The sequence below is a fragment of the Dermatophagoides pteronyssinus genome, unplaced genomic scaffold, assembly GCF_027571235.1.
Source record: "Dermatophagoides pteronyssinus isolate colony J.1.1.1.1 unplaced genomic scaffold, Derpt_VIB-CSIC_2022.12 sq0002, whole genome shotgun sequence".
In the NCBI taxonomy this organism is placed as follows: Eukaryota; Metazoa; Arthropoda; class Arachnida; order Sarcoptiformes; family Pyroglyphidae; genus Dermatophagoides; species Dermatophagoides pteronyssinus.
This window is the reverse complement of record NW_027461526.1, coordinates 3205331-3225798: the sequence shown is the minus strand read 5'-3', so window position 1 is coordinate 3225798 and position 20468 is coordinate 3205331. Positions and strand designations below refer to the sequence as shown.

The 20468-nt window shown below is 30.7% G+C and overlaps 3 protein-coding genes across 4 annotated transcripts; 2 read left to right on the top strand and 1 right to left on the bottom strand.

Moving 5' to 3' along the window:
- Positions 1 to 29: 29 nt before the first annotated feature.
- Positions 30 to 1607, top strand: LOC113790158 (uncharacterized). Of its 2 annotated transcripts, none has more exons than XM_027339790.2 (2): positions 30 to 140; positions 270 to 1607. In XM_027339790.2, the coding sequence occupies exon 2, from the start codon at positions 346 to 348 to the stop codon at positions 1357 to 1359; it is 1014 nt and encodes a 337-aa protein (XP_027195591.2). In that variant the 5' UTR covers positions 30 to 140; positions 270 to 345; the 3' UTR covers positions 1360 to 1607. The 2 variants fall into 2 exon arrangements, with proteins under 2 accessions (XP_027195591.2, XP_075680836.1); XM_075824721.1 differs by having other exon boundaries at positions 37 to 140; positions 192 to 1607.
- A 6426-nt stretch (positions 1608 to 8033) lies between these two features.
- LOC113798594 (uncharacterized) lies at positions 8034 to 15771 on the top strand. The gene is made up of 6 exons (XM_027349155.2): positions 8034 to 8704; positions 8871 to 8983; positions 9056 to 14092; positions 14147 to 14251; positions 14312 to 14700; positions 14759 to 15771. The coding sequence occupies exons 1-6, from the start codon at positions 8490 to 8492 to the stop codon at positions 15365 to 15367; spliced, it is 6468 nt and encodes a 2155-aa protein (XP_027204956.2). The 5' UTR covers positions 8034 to 8489; the 3' UTR covers positions 15368 to 15771.
- Positions 15697 to 20304, bottom strand: LOC113798612 (uncharacterized). The gene is made up of 4 exons (XM_027349178.2): positions 19172 to 20304; positions 18639 to 19112; positions 16572 to 18575; positions 15697 to 16513 (listed from the first exon to the last, which is right to left on the bottom strand). Exons 1-4 carry the CDS (start codon positions 20022 to 20024, stop codon positions 15843 to 15845), a joined length of 4002 nt encoding a protein of 1333 aa, XP_027204979.2. The 5' UTR covers positions 20025 to 20304; the 3' UTR covers positions 15697 to 15842.
- Positions 20305 to 20468: the final 164 nt, after the last annotated feature.

Sequence of the window (20468 nt, the reverse complement as noted above, 5' to 3'; positions counted from 1 at the left end):
AGGGACAATTCATTTGAATATGCAACTATCGACTATCGATGATAAGCGATGTTTTTACAATCGATACTGTTAGGTTAGGAGTGGTCTGTGATATCCAAAACCACTTGTTGCTATTGCCAAATATCCAAAATTTCAATCCGGTGAGTTTTTTCAATTTCTTTGTAGTTGTCACATTATTAAATGATAATTAGTATTATTGGTTGATGATTAGGATTGCTTAGAAACATGACATTAATTGCAATACCATTTATTGTTCCCCTTGTTTATAGTTGATCTCATTGTTGGCGTGTTCGTGTGATATACAATCGTTGGAAGCAAATTTCACAATACATTTTAACCAACGATATGAAGTTCTTGTCATGTATAACATCAATCAATAATGATGATGAGAATGCAGAAAGTATTGTCAATGATCGTAAAAAATCTCAATCATGGTATGAGCCATTGAGACAATTATTCAAATCATCAAACAAAAAGAATCGTGTTATCATTTCTGATCCAACGCCATTGTCAAAAGAGAAAGTACCCGAAGTTACTGGTGTTGTTCAAGTTGGACCCGAAGAATTAGGTGAAACTGTCGAAAAATCACTGAATAATAATAATAATAATGATAATAATAACGGTGAAGAGATATCGGTGAAGGATTTGATTGTTCCAGATAAAGTGAATGCCGAGGCTAACACTGAACAACACGAATCAAACCAACAAAATGAACAGCAACAACCAAATGATCAATTAATAGAATCAAAAGAGAATGAAATTTCAGAAATAATTGGAGATAATGAAATCTTCAATTATGGTTGGTATTGGGGTGATATAACACGACGAGATGCCGAAAATTTACTTAGAGGACAAGAAGAGGGAACATTTTTGGTGAGAAAAAGTTCCAATCAACGATTTCTTTATTCATTAAGTTTTCGTTCGAATGGAAAAACTCTTCATACACGTATCGAATATTCAAATGGTTTATTTGCATTCTATTCAAATGATTCAAAAGAAAGTAAAGAGCTAATCGATGGTAATTCGTCATTATATGATCTGATATCGGATGCAATGAATCAAAATAATGCCGAAAATATATTTTTCTATTCACGCGGTTTACATAATAACGAAGCGTCTCTTCATACCATAACATTGGTTCGACCATTATCACGATTTCAATATGTTATCAATTATAATTATCTTGATGATGATCGACATCGTTCATTACAATATTTATGTAAATTTATCATACATCATTCATCAATTGCTCAAACTCAACTTATCATAAAACAAAATTCTCTACCCGAAGAATTACAAACATTTTTAAATAATGGTCTCCTTTTTCCGTATGTCGTACAGAGAAAAAATCAAAAATGAGCTTTTCTATCTTATTTCTCTTTGATTGTGTTCATTCGCTTTTTATTTTGAACTTAGCATTTTTTTTTTTTTTTTTTTGATTGTCAACCAAAAAAAATTAATTATTTTTTAAAATCAAATTCTTTTTTTCAAAAATACTTTTATCGATTGTATCGATCAAATGTTCATTACCGTTTTTTCACGATTTAAAAGTATCTTGGAAACAAGTGAAAAAATTTCTCAATTAATATTGTCATTATTTAAGCGTAGCAGTATACACTTGATGCTTTTTTCCAATACTGGCAGCAAAGGTAACAATGAATCCATGATAATAAAAATATCACTATTTATTGCTACTACTCTACTGACAGTATAAAAAACCGCATTTATTATGATCAATTCAACAATGACATTGCTATTGCTATTACTACTACCACATCTATTGAATATTTGCGCAAGCTATTATAAACATCTTTATGCTTGCTCAATATATAAGCATTGCCGTCATCGTTAAACAAAATAATAAAAAATATTGAGCAAAAAAGAAAAAGAAAAAAGAATGAACACACAGGTAGAAGCAGCAGGTTTCTTTTAAAAAAAATTATTGAAAAAATGAATGGGTTTTTTTCCTACCTTGCTGCGCCTGTTGCTCTTCAGATATACAGAACTTGAGCATCCAAAAAATCAACTAAATGTATGTGGATAATATAGAGGCATCATTATCAACAACAACAATTATTTGTACGTTTCTTCTATATTGCTATATGGATTGGGCTTTTTTGTTGTTACTTCGTAGTCGTGCTATAGGTGGACTCAATTTTTTATTATAATAATAATTATTATAATCACCATCATCATCGTAGTCGTCATCCAATTGAATTAAATTCCATCCATTGATGTGTGTGTTTGATTCTGTGTTTGTTTTGTTTTTGTTTTGAGTAAACTCAATTTCTTTAGTTAGATATCAAATGTTTCTTAATGAAATTAAATTAGTTAACAGATGACTAAATATTAATCAATCGACCATCATTTTCATCATTCATTCATCAAGGTTGTGTGTGTCCATCGCACACACACCTGTTAACCCTTAAGATTTTTTTCAAATTTTTCAACTTAAATTAGAATTTCAAGAAAATTTGGTGATAAATTCTTAAAAGGCCTTATTATTATTTTAAAAACTTATCTTAAATCATCTTTATTTGTATGATGCCTTATCTATCAATCAATCACTATTACTAACAATAATAATTATTGTAAAGGTATTGTATTTTCGATGAATGAAAGCTATTGATTTAATAATAGGAAATTAATAATTTCAATATTTTTTCTTTGTTTTAATCAAACATGTCACATACGCGGATATACAGATCAATAACTAAACGTAATATAATCTTATTAAACACTAACCAAAATCCTGGTTTATTATTCATTTATTTGTAATGTGTGATGTAAACTTGAAATTTTTTCAATTTATCCTTAGAATTCATTGACTACAAAACAGGTAAGTTTTTGTTGTTTTACTGTAATGTTTTTTGAAGTAAATAATTTTTGTTTTTACCTTTTATTTTCAATTCTCACTTGTAGATTTTATTTTCAGAATTTTTATCCCATAAAAGAATTTTTCCTATACTGCTCATGTGATTCATTTTTTTTTGTCGCTAATCGATTTGTGCCCTCAAAAAAAATTTCAATTAAAAAAATCAAGGAAAACTTTCAACTCTCGAACTTCCATTTTGTTCTATTCGATTTTTGTTGTTGTTCATAATTTGTCCATACTATTTTTTCCAACAATTCCCTTTCAAATGTCGATGGCCATTATATAATGATGTGGTAAAGATTTTGTCGTCGTCATCATCATAATCATCATAACGACAAAAAAAATATATCTAAAATATTGCAACAAATTTACATGAACGGAACTATTCCATCCGTTATTTTCAAAATCGATCATCATCGTCATCATCACTACAGTGTTCATTTGTTTGTTCACGACATTCCATCCACATTCATTCTTCCATCCATCTATCCAATTAGACAGGATTTTGATATTTTCAACAAAAACAAAAATATTTTCATCCATCGATGATTCATTAATCGATTAAATTAAGTTCCATGTTGTAAGTTTTTTTTTGTTGTTGAAAATCATTTCAATCAAAAGGGTATGTGTGTTTTGTCTTTATCTTTTTTGTTTTATTTTCCATTTATCTATACGACAATGATGGCAAATTAAGAAATTCTATTTTTTATTAATTGTCTTTTATTAAGAGTCAAAAGTGGATAAAAATTTTCTCTTCAATCATTTTAAATTGTCAAAACTCGATCAATCCAAAAAAAACTTATCATCATCATCATCATCGAAATATTTAATGATTGATTTGTTGTCTCAAGACAACAACGTTTGTATCAACGACAACGGCATGATCAGAAAATGTTTTTTTTTCTCTCCAAATTTTCAATGTCATCATTGTGAAGATTTTTGAATGAATGTACCATAGAAACAGTGGAGAAAATTCTTTTATTTTTTTTGTGTGGTTAATGTTTTGATTGTTGATTTTGAATAAATGCCAGATGAAAAAAATTGTGAACCAAATAACGGTGTGAGTGTTTATACGACGATGATCATCTTTGTTGTTATTTGAAAATTTCATCATGATCATGATCATGACCGTGATAAATATGATGATGATGATTTTGATATTCTCTCGTCAAAGCTAAATTCAAGAAACAAAATACGGAAAAAAAGAATCCGACATTCAAATGTAGGAAAAAAGGGAGAAAAAATTTGCTAATTTTTCTTGGAATTCTTTGAATATCTCTTTTGATGTTAATAAATTATGAAGTGTTTTTATAGAAAGAAAATAAATAACACTTGGTTGGTGGTAACCTAAATTTAAATTTGTTTTTCTTTCCACATTTTTTGATTTTTTTTTCGATTCACATTCTGAAAATCTTTCAATGAATATTCTATATTCTATTAGCTTTGTTGTTCATTATTATTATAATCATCTGGAGTGTTGTTTAATAGCAAAGAATTTGTTAATTTTCTTTTCTAATTTTTTATTATTGTTTCGCAACATTTGGAAAAAACCATATGTTTTTGATTTTGTATTCCCGATTTTTTTCTCGTTAATTTGTGGTAGCAATTTTATTATATCATAATATTCGAAATAAAATAACAAAAATAAAAATTTTTTCTCGGGAATATTTCCGAAATATCCGAAAAAAGTTGTTTGTTTTCACTTTTTTTCCATCAACATTTTATAACGGCAATTCAAAAAAAATATATGTTTCCATAACAATGTTTATCATAATCATTATGGTTTTGTTTGATCAAAAGATAATTTAGATTGGATTTTTCATATTTGGATTTCGATTGACACAATTAAATTTTCTATTCTATCCTTTTATATGTTTTTCAAATATTTTATCGAAATAATTTGTGATGCAATGATAATCCAGATTTAGTTAATGAAATACAGTGAGTGAGAAAGCGAAACCATGGTAACCCCAATATATTGCTTTATTATTGGTTGTTCCAGGAACAATTTTTTTTTCTTTGAACAGGTGAAACTGTGTGTGTGTTCATTTCATGCACATGTTTTGTTTTGTTTTGATTGTTGACAATTTGTTTTTTTCCCACCATAAGAATGAAAATTCATTTCAAAAATTGATTGATTGATTTTTGCTTTTGATTTGGTGTTTGGAAAATCTTTCTTGATTTGCATTGTATGATCTTGAGTCTTTGAAAATGATTGTTCGCTAAATGTCCGTGTACATGAGCTCGATAGGCCCAAAAACGAAAAAAAAACATGATTTATCTTCTTCGGTCATACCTGGATATAATTGGTTATGTGATGTGATTGTAATCATTGTTTTTGCATTTTATTTCAGCACGTTATGATGATGAAGGATGTACGTGTATTTTTGATAAAAATGTGTAGGTTTTTTTTAAAAAAAAATGATTCAGATTTGGTCACTTTTCATGTTCATGTTGATTTTCTTACATTTTTTTCATTTTCTTATTACATAAAATTATTATCATCATCTTCATTGATAATCATTATCCAAATGCGTGTTTTTTCCGTATTAAAAATGAATGAAAAAAGTTGATCTTGATGATAACGATGCTGAACAATATGATGATTGAGATTTGCATACAATTTTTATATTTCATTTCATAATAATAAAAAAAATATTTAGATTCATACCAAATCTGTAAGAAAATTTATTTCACTGTGATATGGTTTTTTTTTCTTGTTGCGTGTCTGTATTTTAATCTTTAAAACATTTGAACTTTGTTGAAATTTTTATCGCCATCCTTATGTAATGGTTGCTTGTCAAGATTTTGTTTTGTTTTGTAACATCTTTTTTTTTCTTTTTTTCAATGACATTTTCGTTTGTTGTTTCTAGTGATTAAAATTCTCTTTGTTCTCTCAGTTTGTGTTTGAAAGCGGAAAAGATTAAAATTTTATTTGAAAAATTGAAAATAAATAAGAATAATAATAAACAAAATCATTGTTTATTTTCATGATTGATATGGGATTTCATCAAATTATCAATCAATTGATCTAATTTTAAATGATAAAAATTAATAGGATTTATTTCAAAATTTATTTCGAAAATTCCCCATTCAAAATTGTCGTCATTGTTAATTAATTATTTAATTACGTCAATATAAGGATGTTAAATATTTATGATTTTTTTCAAATTCGTTTCTCTCATTTATATACGAAAATAAATCTGGTTGACCTTGTGTGTGTGTGTGTGTTTATATGATGAGTCACCTGTTTTGTTCTGCTTTCAGGTTGTTATTCTATATCTTTAGTCTATATCAATGGCGCCAATCATTTTTTTTCTTTGATGGGTAATTGTAATGTTTAACAAAGTGCATTATATAACATAATAAATTGATGAATAAGGGTAGCAGTTGAAAAAAAATTCATAAATTCCATTCATTTTAATCATTCTGTACATTATTATTTCTTGTTGTTGTTCTGCCGGTCGTTTTATTATAATTATGTAACATATGATCATTATCATGATTGAGAACAAATTACAACAACAACAAAGTCCTTGAAATGTCATCCGACAACATCATTATCATTGAACTTGTTACTTTTCGTTTATTTTTTGTAAACAGGTAAAAATTACATAATGATGATAACCTTACAATTAGTTCTTTGTTCGTTTTCAATTGTTATATTTGTTAATTACATTTACTCTCTGATCTTTGTTCTGTTTACCATTGAAGACCAAAATCTGTCTGATCTGTTTCAGGGTTGAATTTTTTTTCAATTTTCAGAAACCATAATTATTTGAAAATTTATTGATTGTCGTTTTTTTTGTCTGAAGCAATGGAATTGATTTTTTTTCTTCTTGAAGAAAAGTGTGTGTGGGAGGATATTCTGTTGATAATTTTTATAAGTTGTTTATCTATTTTTTTCGTAAAAAAATGATTAAAATTTCATTTTCGGTTTTTTTTATTTGATTTTGTTTTAGTAAAAACAAAATCCTTGTTATTTGCCGTCTTTACCTTTTTCTCAATCCGTTAAGTTTACCCGATAGTTATTATATAAAGATAATGTAATAAAATTAACAACCCATATTGATAATTATAATGGTGCAACCAAAAGAAAAAAATGTTTGGTTGGTTCAAATCATCATTATCATTATCATCATTGTATGGAAGAGAGAAAAAAAATCTCTTTGTATATTATGTGCTCTATACTCACAAACATACATGATGTATCCATTTAGATTGGGATTTGATTTCTTGGAATTTTTTTCTACAATGGTGAAAAAAAGAATAGAAAATGAAACATAATGATAGAAAATCTAATGATAATATGTTGTGTCCTGGTTTTCTTTTATTTTTTTTCTTGATATTGATGAATAATGAAGATTGAGAGAATAACAATGATGATGGAAAGAACAGGAAAAATGTTATTTTTTCTTCATGTCACGTTATCAGTAAATAGTGGATATGAGATTGGTTGATCTATGTTTGTGTGTGTGTCGATCATGATAATAATGATAATGATCATTGATGATGATGTTGTTGTTGTTGGTTTTCTGTATTTAGATTTTGATTACGAAATGATAATAGCATCAGTACTTTTTTTCTGCTGTTATTGGTGATGATGATTATATTTGTTGTATGTATGTATGTGAATGGTAATGGGTTAGAAATAAAATGACGATTTCAAAAATATAAAATTTGACATTGAAAAATTTTGATTGATCAAAAATTTCTTTTGCTCTCCTATTGGAATTGATTTACTATGGTTAGATTATTCTGATCTTTGATTTAGGGTTAGGTTGTTCATTTGAATTGATTTTGAAAACGTGTTTTTTTTAATTTATCATCTGAGATTTAAATACAATAGGCGTTATTATTATTAAATAATGATATGTGATAATGATAATTTAAAAAAATCAATAGTTATTATCAATTTGTCAAATTTATTGATTGATTCTAATCTATAAGCTCATCTTCATCATCAAAATTAAAAAAAAACGATTGGGTGTTTGTTGCGTATCAATATAAAATTGTTTGTTTTCATTTAATCTTAATACCCGTTATATGATGATCATGATCATAAGGTTAATCGATAAATTTTTTTTCTTTGTTTCAATCTTTAATTTGATTTTTTTTCTTAATCTTGAAATTGTTTTTTTTTCTTTTTATCATGCAGATTTGTTCTTAAATAATGCTGATCACTGACTACGTGTTTATTATTTTTTATACGCAGTAGCTTCTGATGATGATGATTATCATTTAATATCCTACATTAAATCAAGAATAAACATCAGATGTGAAAAAACACAATCAAAATGTCAATTTGTTTGTGACAATAATAGCCGAAAATAATCACAAGCAAGAATCGACAAACAAATAAAATCAAAAAAAAAGTCTTTCATCATCTAAAAATCAACAATTGTGTTATTATTTTGGTTCCAGAAAAAATTTAATCAAAATGCAAATAAATTATAAAATTACAAAATAATGATGATGATTAAATATTGATTTTCTCGACGACAAAAGAGAAAAAAAAGGTCAAAAATCTCCATCATTTCAAATACAAAAAAATGTGATGATTATAATGAAAACAAGCCACATATTAAATTAAAATTAGATCATTATAATTGAAATGATTGCCACAGATCATCATCATCATTGTCATCAACCGCAACAACAACAACAACAATTGTCACAACATACAACGGCATCTACTACCTTATTATTACCATCATCATCGACTTTATCGACGTCTTTGACCGAATCACAAATATTCATCAATAATAATAATCATCTTTATCATCATCATCAACAACAACAACTACAACACTCATATCCCAATATGGAGTAAGTTATTCTAAAATAATTGATTTAAATGGATGATGATAATATCATCTTTGCAATTCCAAATTTGTCTTTTTTTGCAATTTGTTTTTTCTTGCTTGAATTTCATTTTAAATCAGATTGACTAAATGAAAGAAATTTTCTTTTCTGTTTTTAATTTCTACACTAGTAACGAACATCAAGGCATTACTAAACGAACTGTGATCATACATAAAGATCCTCGTGGTTATGGTATGCGCATTTCGGGCGATAATCCTGTTTTCATTCAACATGTTAATGAAGGTTTGAATTTTTGTTTTCTTATTCCGTAATTTGAATAAATCATTCTTTGTTTTTGTTTTGTTTTTTTTGTAGAAGGAGCTGCTTATAAAGCCGGTGTGCGATCAGGTGATCAGATTGTTAAAGTTAATGGCACATTGGTAACCCGAATGGGTCATGCTAAAGTTGTAGAAATGATACAATCATGTGGTGCATTCGTCGGTCTAACATTACATACGACTTCGACAAATTCTTTGACTGCATCATCTATTTCATCAAATTCCGATACATCTTCGATGAATAATACAAATAATAATAATGGAATGACAAATGCTACCATTACTTCACAATCATCAACATCGTCGGATATAACTTTACGTCATTTATCGCCAACTAATTCACCAACACCTCCAAACAACAACAATAATAATCAATCTTCTGGCATTAATAATTCAGCATCGATGTCATCTTCATTTGGCCCAAATCATTATTCATCAATGTATCCGATGAATATGGTTGTATTAACTAGTAATAATCCAATACAAATAACTGGGCCGCAACCCGTGCCGGAATCAACCCAGCAACATTATCATGAAAATCAGATTCGAACCTTGAAAGAAATGATTAATAAAGAGCATAGACATTTAGAAGAATTAAAATTAATGTGTGCAAAACAATCAGATTTGGATAGCTGCCAGAAACGTATCAATGAAATGACATCTAAATTGGAGATGCATCAATCAAATATAGCGGCACATATTAACAATATTAATCATAGTCGACAACATAGTTTTGAAAATTCTTCCACATCCGTACAGGATTTTTCCACACCAATCATCAATCAACATCAACGTTCAAATTCATCATCCGATCATTCAATAATTGGTTCGAATTCTAAATCACCACGCATTATGCCGATGGATGACGATGTAGATATTGATGCCGAGAATTCCGGTATCTATCCATATGAATATATTGAAAATATTGATCGCCAATTACAACAACCAGATCAACATCTAACATCTGCAACTAAATCTTCGATTGGTATTGCTAAATCCGTATCGAATCCTTCGGTTCTATTAAGACCGAATAGTGGTAATAGAGATAAAGTAAAACGTGACTCAAAAATTATGCCCATATTAGAAACACCCTCACCATCATCACCGTTACCATCCAGTGTTGTTGGTAACGTATCAATATTGAATCCAAAATCCTGGTACAATATTCATCTGGATTCATTACGTATGAGTCGATATTTGATTCAGCATAAAATGCAACCACCCAATGAATTATTATTCTATGTGATGGCAAGAAATGTATTTCCAAGGATTGTTACATCAACTGCTATTCCAGTTGGAAATAAATTTCAAGTGATACAACGATGGGCCTATCAAATTATAGCTACATTTGTTACGAAAGAATCACCATTGTTTATGCAAGAATTTCCACCAGATTATCTTGAGCAATTTGATCGTAATTTAACAGCATTAATATCTGCAAACCCATCAGCCACAGATATTATTGCTAGCCCATTTGATCCATTTTTAATGACCATATATGAAACATTACGAAAACAATGGGAAGAATTTATGTTGGCAACATCATCAATGTCTCAGATGATGATCAATTCGAATCCTAAACATGATCTACAAGCCATCATTGAAATGTTATTTACCACACATACAAATATTTGTATGGCATCACAACAACAACCTGCACCGACAATGACAACCAATTCCAATATGAAAATTGATCTTCGCGACATTGATCCAATATTAGATTCATTTGTTGCATTAGTAAAATCACATCAATCTGAATCGACAATGGCATTGATTAGTTCACTATTGGCTATTGGTCGTTATATATTCCAAATGACAACATCTAAACATTGTCTTTTACTTGAATGTTCGGGTCCTGGATCATCATCATCATTATCGTCAACATTATTGAATAGCAATTCAAATACAAATTTCAATTCGACTCAAGTACCAACATTAAATCCATTGCTAAAATTATCATCAGAATCATCACGTTCATCAAAATCTGGTCATAAACGTAATTCAATGATACCGATCGGTTCGAAATCATTCACATCGGCAACACATTCATTGGGTAATTCATTTGATTCTTCATTGCTTGCATCATTGACGAATGGTAAATTGAATAAAAATATGGATTCACAATTACAATCAAATGTTGGCGGATCTGGTATTGGCACTGGTAGTAGTAGTAATATTGTCGGAAATATTGCATCATCAAATTTATTAAACAGTGGATTTACAATCGAAGATCGATCACATTCATTCGTATCGATAGTGGAAATGAATCAAATAATTTATTGTACCAGTTGTATGCTGCCTATGTGGGGTGATCCATATACATGGAAATGTACAAAATGTTTGATGTATGCCCATCAATGGTGTAGAAAAATTGCTGCAGCCAATAATATTTGTAATAATGATACTCATCATCATCAACATCAACAACAGAATTCTTTATTATCGCAGACATCTCAAACGGGTGGTAATAATAAGAATAATCGTCGTATAAAATCGGAAAAGAAATCTGTATTTGAAAAATTTTCCGTTGGAAAACGACGTCGTAATCATCCTAGTGATTTTAATATTGGCACTTCATTAGCCCGAACACAATCATCGTGTTCATCATCATCATCAACATCATCGATTTCATCGGAAAATTCTAGTTCTGATCTTGAGGATTTTATTCTTTCAAATCCTACTACAACAACTAATAACAATTACAAAAACATAACCGATGAAGTTGGCTCTATGATTTCAAACAAAAGTGTCAATCAAGAAAGTACAAATAATACTATGTCATCTACATCGACCGCGCCAAATCTAGTGAATCGTTCCGGTTCGTTTGTTCAACGAAAAAAGAAAAAATCTTCTACATCAGTCGGATCACCACGAAAACGTTCCGATCCGGCATTGACTTCCAGACAAATGATTTCAACAATGGCTAACAAAATAATGATGAATATGATGATCGATGATGTGGGGACCAATAACATTGCTTCAACAAGTGGAACATTACCTCAATTGACTAGTGCCAGATCAAGTGGTGCATTGATGAATTCGGCTTCTGTTGGTGCACATGATTCTGTTCAATTCCGACCGATTACTGGTCAACGAGCAAAACACATGGCAGCATCGGATTCATCTTTGATGTCAGTCACATCAAAATCATTGAAATCACCTCAACCAATTCCTAGTAGTAGTAGCGGTATACCGAATTCTACGAACACTGAAAGCCAAAAATCTTCATCTACAAATCTAACATCCACTTCTTCACCACGACGTACTCGACATCGGAATACAAATGATTCGGCAATTCAGATGGATGGTAGTTCTGAAGACGATATCGATGATCAACAATTGAATGAAAATGAAACTCCAGCAACAACTCTATCAAATGAAATTGATGGTGAAAAAACAATTCCATCACCAATACCACCACCTCCTCTTCCGCCTCCTTTAACATCATTGGTACCACCACCCTTACCTCCTAGACCCGATTCACAAACCGAAAAACGTCGACAAATTCAAATGGAAATCATTCAAACCGAAGAAGAACATTATGAAGTTTTACGACATATTCGAAAAATCTATCAAAAACCATTGAAAAAAGAAAAATTATTCAGTTCCGAGCAAATCGATATCATTTTCGGTAACATTAAAGAATTACGTTTAATACATAAGAAAATTTTCGTCAAAATGAGTCTTGCCCACAAGCTACAGATGCAATCGAAAAGTTCGGATTCGTATCATCTAGAGGAATCATTACATGATATATTCTGTGGTGAGCTTGGTACACAACTTGAACAGGAAGCAAGCAAATTTTGTGTTAATCGCAAAATTCGCAATGGTACTGAACTTTGGAATCAGCGGAAAAAAGATTCTCGTTTACGTCAATGGGTGGATTCTGAATGTCGTACTCGTGCTATACCGGATAATCCATTGGCTCGTTTAGGTCTTGACGATCTGTTAAGCCGTGTTTTTCAACGTCCACTTCGGTATCCATTATTGTTTGAACGATTGCTGAAATCTACACCAAAAGATTCGCCTGGTCATCGCTATTTGGAACAAGTTATGATCTGTATACGTCGTTCGAATGAACGGATAAATGAAGAGACAAAAAAAGCTGAACTACGTTCTCGACTTGTTGAACTGATACGTAAAACTGATTTTTCCAATTCATCTGTTCCGGTTAATCTTGAACACCATGAATTATTACATGAAGGGCCACTTGTGTGGAGAATCACTAAACAAAAACTAGTCGATGTTTTACTGGTACTTACTGATCAGATCATTCTGGTATTAACACGTGATTCAAATGATCGATATGTACTACGAACACACACCAATCCGACGACTAAACATGAACATCGTCCTCATGTAAAAATGGATGATCTATTGATGCGTGATGTTGCTACTGATCAATCGGCATTCTTTTTAGTATCAAAAAATCAAGATATTATCTATGAATTTGCTGCACAAACAACTAGTGAACGTAAAAAATGGAAGGAAGTAATAACCGATGCTATTAATAAATATCGCGATAATCGTTCGATACCTCATCAATTACAATCACAACGATCATTTACATCATCACGATCGATGACAATGATGGATCTGAAATCGACGACAAATGATTTGATAGCTAGCAATCAACCCCATAATAATAATAATCCTCATCATCATCATCAACCACCTCCATTACCACCACCGATTCAAAATCGACCATTACCTAAACCTCCAATCGATAGTCAGCAGTCCTCATCATCATCGCCGCCACCAATTCCTCCGCCATCAGCACTATCATTCGCTAATAGGCCATTACCACAACCACCTAGTGATTCTACACAGCCACCTCCTTTACCTTCGACACCATATCCAACAAGAGTGGATGGAAATGTACAAGTGGTCACTGCCAATGAACGACATCCATCAAATGTAGATTTTATACCATTTTCTCAGGTTAAAATCACTTCCGAACAAAATCGATCCGGAAAATTGAATCGAAATAAAACGGATGATCTTCAAGAGATCAGTGATAATTTACAAAATATGATTCAAGAACGTCGTCGTTCTGGTATCCGCAATTACGAAGGTAAGTTGAATATAGTTATTATTTGAACTGTGTGTCATTGTAAATTTCTTTTAGATTTAGCTCGAGAAATTCATGAAATGTCATTGGTTTATGATGTTGCTAAACATGATGATTCGAAAGAGATTTTAATTCGTCTCATAACCGATATGTTTCGAAAAGGTTTGTTATAAATTGTTTTTGTTAATACGGATTTGATATTTTTTTCATTGAAATATACAGCAACTGAATGGAGCTATCATCTTATTCAAGATAATGATCCGGCTAAACAAGAACTTTCACAACGTGTCCGTAATTCTGTCGAATCTTTTGTCAAATCACATATCGATTCGAATTTTATTTTACCATTACCAAGCGATGATATTGATTCAAATGTTGAATGTACGGAAACCTTATTTGATAATTGCGGTCAACCTTCAACATCGACAAATGATGACAATAATGTTGTCTCTAGCACACCATCATCATCTATTGTAGAATCAGTAATCACACCGATGATGGCTAATGTACGGCTTTCAGCGTCGGCACCAACAGCCCCTAGACCCCAGCAAATTCAAAATCGAATTCGACGATCACTCAGTGATAATTATGAAAAGTCCGATAAAACACAGGTAACTTTTATGATTGTATTTTTCATTGCATAATTCTTTTTTTGAATTTGAATGACAGAAAACTGGACTTGAACTAACCATTCATGATGATGATCAAGATTCGAATTTGACTGTCGATGAAAGTAATGATAATAATTATGATATTGTTACTGAAGAAAATTTTCTTTACAATTCAACAACTCAACAACCGGATTCAAACAACTTCCTTGAAGAAGTCATAAACGATTCACCAGGTTTCCATTCATTCGATAATACACAAGCTGATGAATTGAAGAGCCGAAATAATTCCTCTGCAAATGAATCAACACTAATATTATCACCAATTCCATTAGCATCATCATCATCCAATCCATTCATTTCATCCAAAATAGAAGATTCGAATATTGATAATATGACTCCAGCAACAAATATAGAAATTAAATCATTAGGAGTTACGGAAGAATTTGTTGTCGTTCTTGATGATGGTGACATAATTGTTGGCAACGAAGAAAGTGATCATCAATTGCAGGATATTGAGCAACAACAAACAGCAAATAGTGATGACAACGAAGTGATATCGAATGATAATATTGCCGATAATTCATCAATATCTAATATCGATGAACAAACTTATCAAACAAACAATAACACTAACAAAACAACAACAAGTCAAATGTATCTAATCTGATGATCAATAATTGATAATAATTTTGATCTTATTAACTATCTTTGAATTCAAAGTATTGTTATTACTTTTGATCCTTATCCTCTTTCTATCTATTAGATTTATTATTCTTGTTTCTGTTTCTTCTTTTCATATCAACAAATTCATTGTAATGAATAGAAAACAAATCAATATCAATATCATCATCATCTGATTAATCCATTAATTATTTAATGTAATAGAAATTATTTTTATCGGGCGATAGGGTTACACATTTATTTGTTTGAATATTCCTTTTACAACCATTGTTATTATATTGTCTCTGATTGAAAAAAATTATCTAAATGCTTACATCATATATAACCTTTATTTTTATAAAATTTATCCTTCAAGTATTTTTCGAAATAAAGTGTTCAACATTTATATAATTATTGGTTGTGAAATTCAATGGAATTATTAAAAAAGAAAAATATAATCCATTATAATTAGTTTAATAGAATCAAACTTGAATTCTTTTGATAATCAATTCATTATGACATTGTAAACCGGGTATAATTACGTTTGATGGTCGAAGATTTTCATGATAATTCTTTATTTTCAATGCACGATGACGTCGATTTTCAAAACGATTTGTTTTCATTAATAAAATAAAAATTGCAATCACACGATATAATAACATGTTGAATATTAACATTATAATTGTCATTATAAAGTATGTTACATGATGTTCATGGTCATTTTCTTCCATTTTTAGTTTTAGCAAAATTTTTTGGACTTCTTTTTTGCGACAACGATCGAATCCATATTGTAATAATAAAATGCCTTCCATACCAAATCGTGTTGGAGCAAAATTGGATAAAAATTCAAAAATATAATGTAAACGGCGAATAGGTGTTGCTATATTACTAAGTAATAACGATAAAACTTCAACGGCTGGCATCGATATGGCTAATGCAATAAAATCACCCATTGTAAGTATAGCGATTAGATGACCAAGTGCTTGTGCAACTAAACTGCTAATTATAAAGTATAATAACATCCACCAGTACATTCCTGGTCTAATTGGTTCATAAATATCTGTTATATAAGTAAATATTAAGATTGCAGGTAATAGCGGTATGATTTCAGTAAAAATTTTCATTGTATAAAATACACCTGTACTGTACCATCCTAAAAAATGTTAAAAAAAAGAATTATAAAGACAATTATATAAATCAATCAATCTCACCATTTCGATGTTCATTGCGAAAAAAGACCATTTCTTTTGAAAACATAATCGCTGCTTGTAATAAGAACAAGAAAAAAAACATTCCATTCGTAAAAGCTAGATAGATAAATGATGCTTTTAGATCAAAATCTTCATCCTCTTTTTCTTGTGTTTGATTACATGTATTATTAAAATCATCCAGAAGATCGACACAACCATCATAATAAATCATGTTGTGATTGAACATTAGATTTAAAGACGATCCAAAACCTATGTAAAGGCAATACATAATACATAACATCTTCCATAAATATCCACGAAAATAGAATGCATAACGAAGGATCAATACCCAGACAGAATTCAATGAAAAACGATTTCGATTTGTTGGAATTCCATCCATTACATGAATAGTTTCGCCCGATAGAATAGAATCGTCAGTCAGAATATTTTTATTGGTCAGTGAAAACAATTCTTGAATTGAAGAATCCTCAAAATTAAGACAAGAATATTTTATCAATTCTTCAGCAGGAAAGATATCATCGCGGTGCATTCGATCTGAAACTTTCGATAAATGTTGACGTATATCGGATGGTGGGCCCGAAAAAATACAGACACCGCCTTTGGCCAGAACATACACCTGATCAAACATGAAAAGCACATCGGCATTAGGCTGATGGATCGAAGTGATGATGCAAATGTTGTGATGATGAGCAACTTGTCGCAAACATGACACGACTATTTGAGCTGAACTCGAATCCAGTCCACTGGTCGGTTCGTCGATACAAATCAAGTTAGGCATCCGTACGGATGTGAGTTCCAATCCCAAAGCCAAACGCTTGCGTTGACCACCTGAACAATTTTGCACGTACGTATCTTTCGTATCGATCAGATCTAGTTCGTTGAGAATTTTCATGGCGATCGCTTCGTGATTCAAATTCTCATTTTCCATAGCATTTTTTAGCATTGAAGCATAGATCAGGCTTTGTTTAGCTGTTAAACCGGGCAACAAATGACCTGAAACTTCTTGAGTGAGGTAACAAACTCGTATAGGAGTGAATTTACTTAAATGGAATTCGGTAGTATCGCTGAGTCGAGTTTTAGATTGACCATTGAGAACATTCAAAAGTGAAGTTTTTCCTGCACCAGATGGTCCCATCAATGCATTCAGAGTACCAAAACGGAACTGACCATTCAAATTTCTAAGAATTATTTTTGAATTCGGTCCTTCTTTTTCCACATTTCGAATTTCATAGATTGATTTAGTGCCGAATAGTGTTAATGAACGAAAAGCAACAATAACTTTATGACGTGAAAAATCTTCAAATCCAAGTTCATCTTCTTTTTTGATTCTAACAGTGCTTGACAAATCGATCTTTTCTTTTTTTTGATTGGAAAGATTTCCATAATCAATACTTTTGATAGCATCAGATTTTGATGCTCTCACAAATCGTTTTGACCGATTGATTCCACTAAAATGGAAGATCATCAAGATCAACACCAAAAAACGAACGATGACAGTGTTGATGATCAGCATATAAGAATCGCTATAAACTGTATCTACGTTAACACCAAAATCTTCCAACACAAATGAAATTGTCGTTTCGTCCACACATCGATCAAGTCCGTACATTGTATACATTAATCCATTGGGAACAGTCTTGAACGATAGAACTTCCGAAACTCGTAGCATAATTGACGGTAATGTTTTCATCTTGTATGGATTGAACATGTAACCGGTGAAGAATTGTTGACACAATACAATAATGTATGAAGATACAACCGATATTTCGACTTTACCCAAAAATATCAAACAAACAATATAACCGATGCTTTGTTGAAAAAAATTATTTAACCAAATAAAATATAAAAAATGTCGAAATCTGTTCCAATTCAATTGATAATTGTCAGTATACATATGATCAACAGTAAAATATGCAGATAAACCAATGAAACCGGTAATTAAAGTTAATTGAATAAAACGTATGATCATGAAAGACCAATAGAATGTGCCTAAGCTGTACCATTCTATAATTAAATGATCATTATTATATCATCATTATCATTAGTTTTTAAATTGGATAAACTTACGATTACGATGTTCATTTCGGAATACTTTTAATATTGGGTCAAAAAATAGGCTACTTATAGAAACTATGCTAATACTGATAAGTATAATAAAAAACCACTGATTCATTTTATAATCATCAGTCAATGCTTCATCATGTAATTTTTCACGACAGGTGATATTTTGAAAGCTATCATCAGTTTCAAAGGAATAACAAGTGTTTGCATGAGTCATTGATGAATCGAAAAACGTATTGATCAAAATGATAGCGAAGAAAAAGTATGGAAATTGCATGAAAAAACTTTTATATTCTGCCATGAATGTTATTCTAAATATCCGATGAAACTGTAAGATTAAATCAGATATGGAAAATTTTTTCCGTCCTTGCTTTATACCATTCTGTAAGAATTCCAAATTATCGACCAAAGAATCCAACTGATCATGTTGTTCAAGTAAAGTTGAATCTGCCAATGTCCGAACATTTTCACTGCCAAGAGCTAATACAAGAAACCAGAAGTCTTGATTAATGGATTAGATTTTCCCAGAGAGTACAAACCTTCACAAGCAATTTCTAAATATTCTTCGATAGGTGGTATTTCTTTGTCAAATTCATCGTTGACTTTTTTCTTCAAATTGTCACGCAAATTGTCTGGAGGGCCTGAATAGATGCAAACACCACCTTTGGCCAAAATGAAAACTTTGTCAAATAAGCTCATGATATCTGAATTTGGCGTATGAATCGATACCAGGATAGTCAATCGGCTATTATCAACCAATTTTTTTAGGCATTCCATTACCAATACAGCGGCATTACTATCAAGCCCGGTTGTTGGTTCATCAACGAACAAAAACATTGGCTTCTCTAATGACATCAGTTCCTGAGCAATTGCTATTCGTCGTTGTTCGCCACCAGAACATTTTTCAAAATGATTATCCAGTATAGTTTTATCCAGTAAAAGTTCACTTAATACCAACCGTATATGTTGATCCATTTGATTCCATTTACTCATTGGATTCTTGAAACGGAATGCATAATGCAGGATTTCTCGAACAGTCATTCGAGCAATGATGGTTTCGTGGACGTGTTGCTCAACAAATCGAATAACCGGTGTTTGATTAGATTCCGCTTGATTCAGATAAATTTCTGAGTCCGATGTGATTCCATTACGCAATGTACCATTCAAACAGTTGAGTAATGTGGTCTTCCCAGCACCACTTGGTCCAAGAAATGCATTCATACTGCCATAACTGACATGGCCATTCAAACGCTTCAATATGGATTTCTTCCCTTTGCCAAACCAACCACTTACTTCGTATGATAAATTTCGCCATGCCAATGATATGTTCTCTACCGGTAGTTGGCGATCCAATTGTTCATTAAGATGATGATTGTCATTAATATCATTCATAATTTTTTCACATCTGTAGTTCACTGTCAATAAACTTGTGATTATTTGCTATTCAATTTTTTTTTGAATATTTTATGCAGATAATTTTTATGTAATAAAAACAGAGTTAAACTGGTGCGTTTCCTTTTCTAACACTGAAAAATTTAAAAAATGAACGATGATCATAATAACAATTGTTGAAATAATTTTCTTAACATAATATTAAGCCATCAATTTATAGCAGATTCAAAAATATAATGAATCGCAAAAATCATGCGTCAATTTTTTCGAATTGATTCGCTTGATTTTTTTTGTTTCATACCCATTTCACTTAGTAACAACCCATCATACACCCCATTATATATGCTTTAAAAAGTTACTTGTTTTCCATTATTTCCTGTGCATTAGATTCATATTCATGTATTCATTTTTGTTCAAGGGTAGATTGATTGAAGATTTAGACGA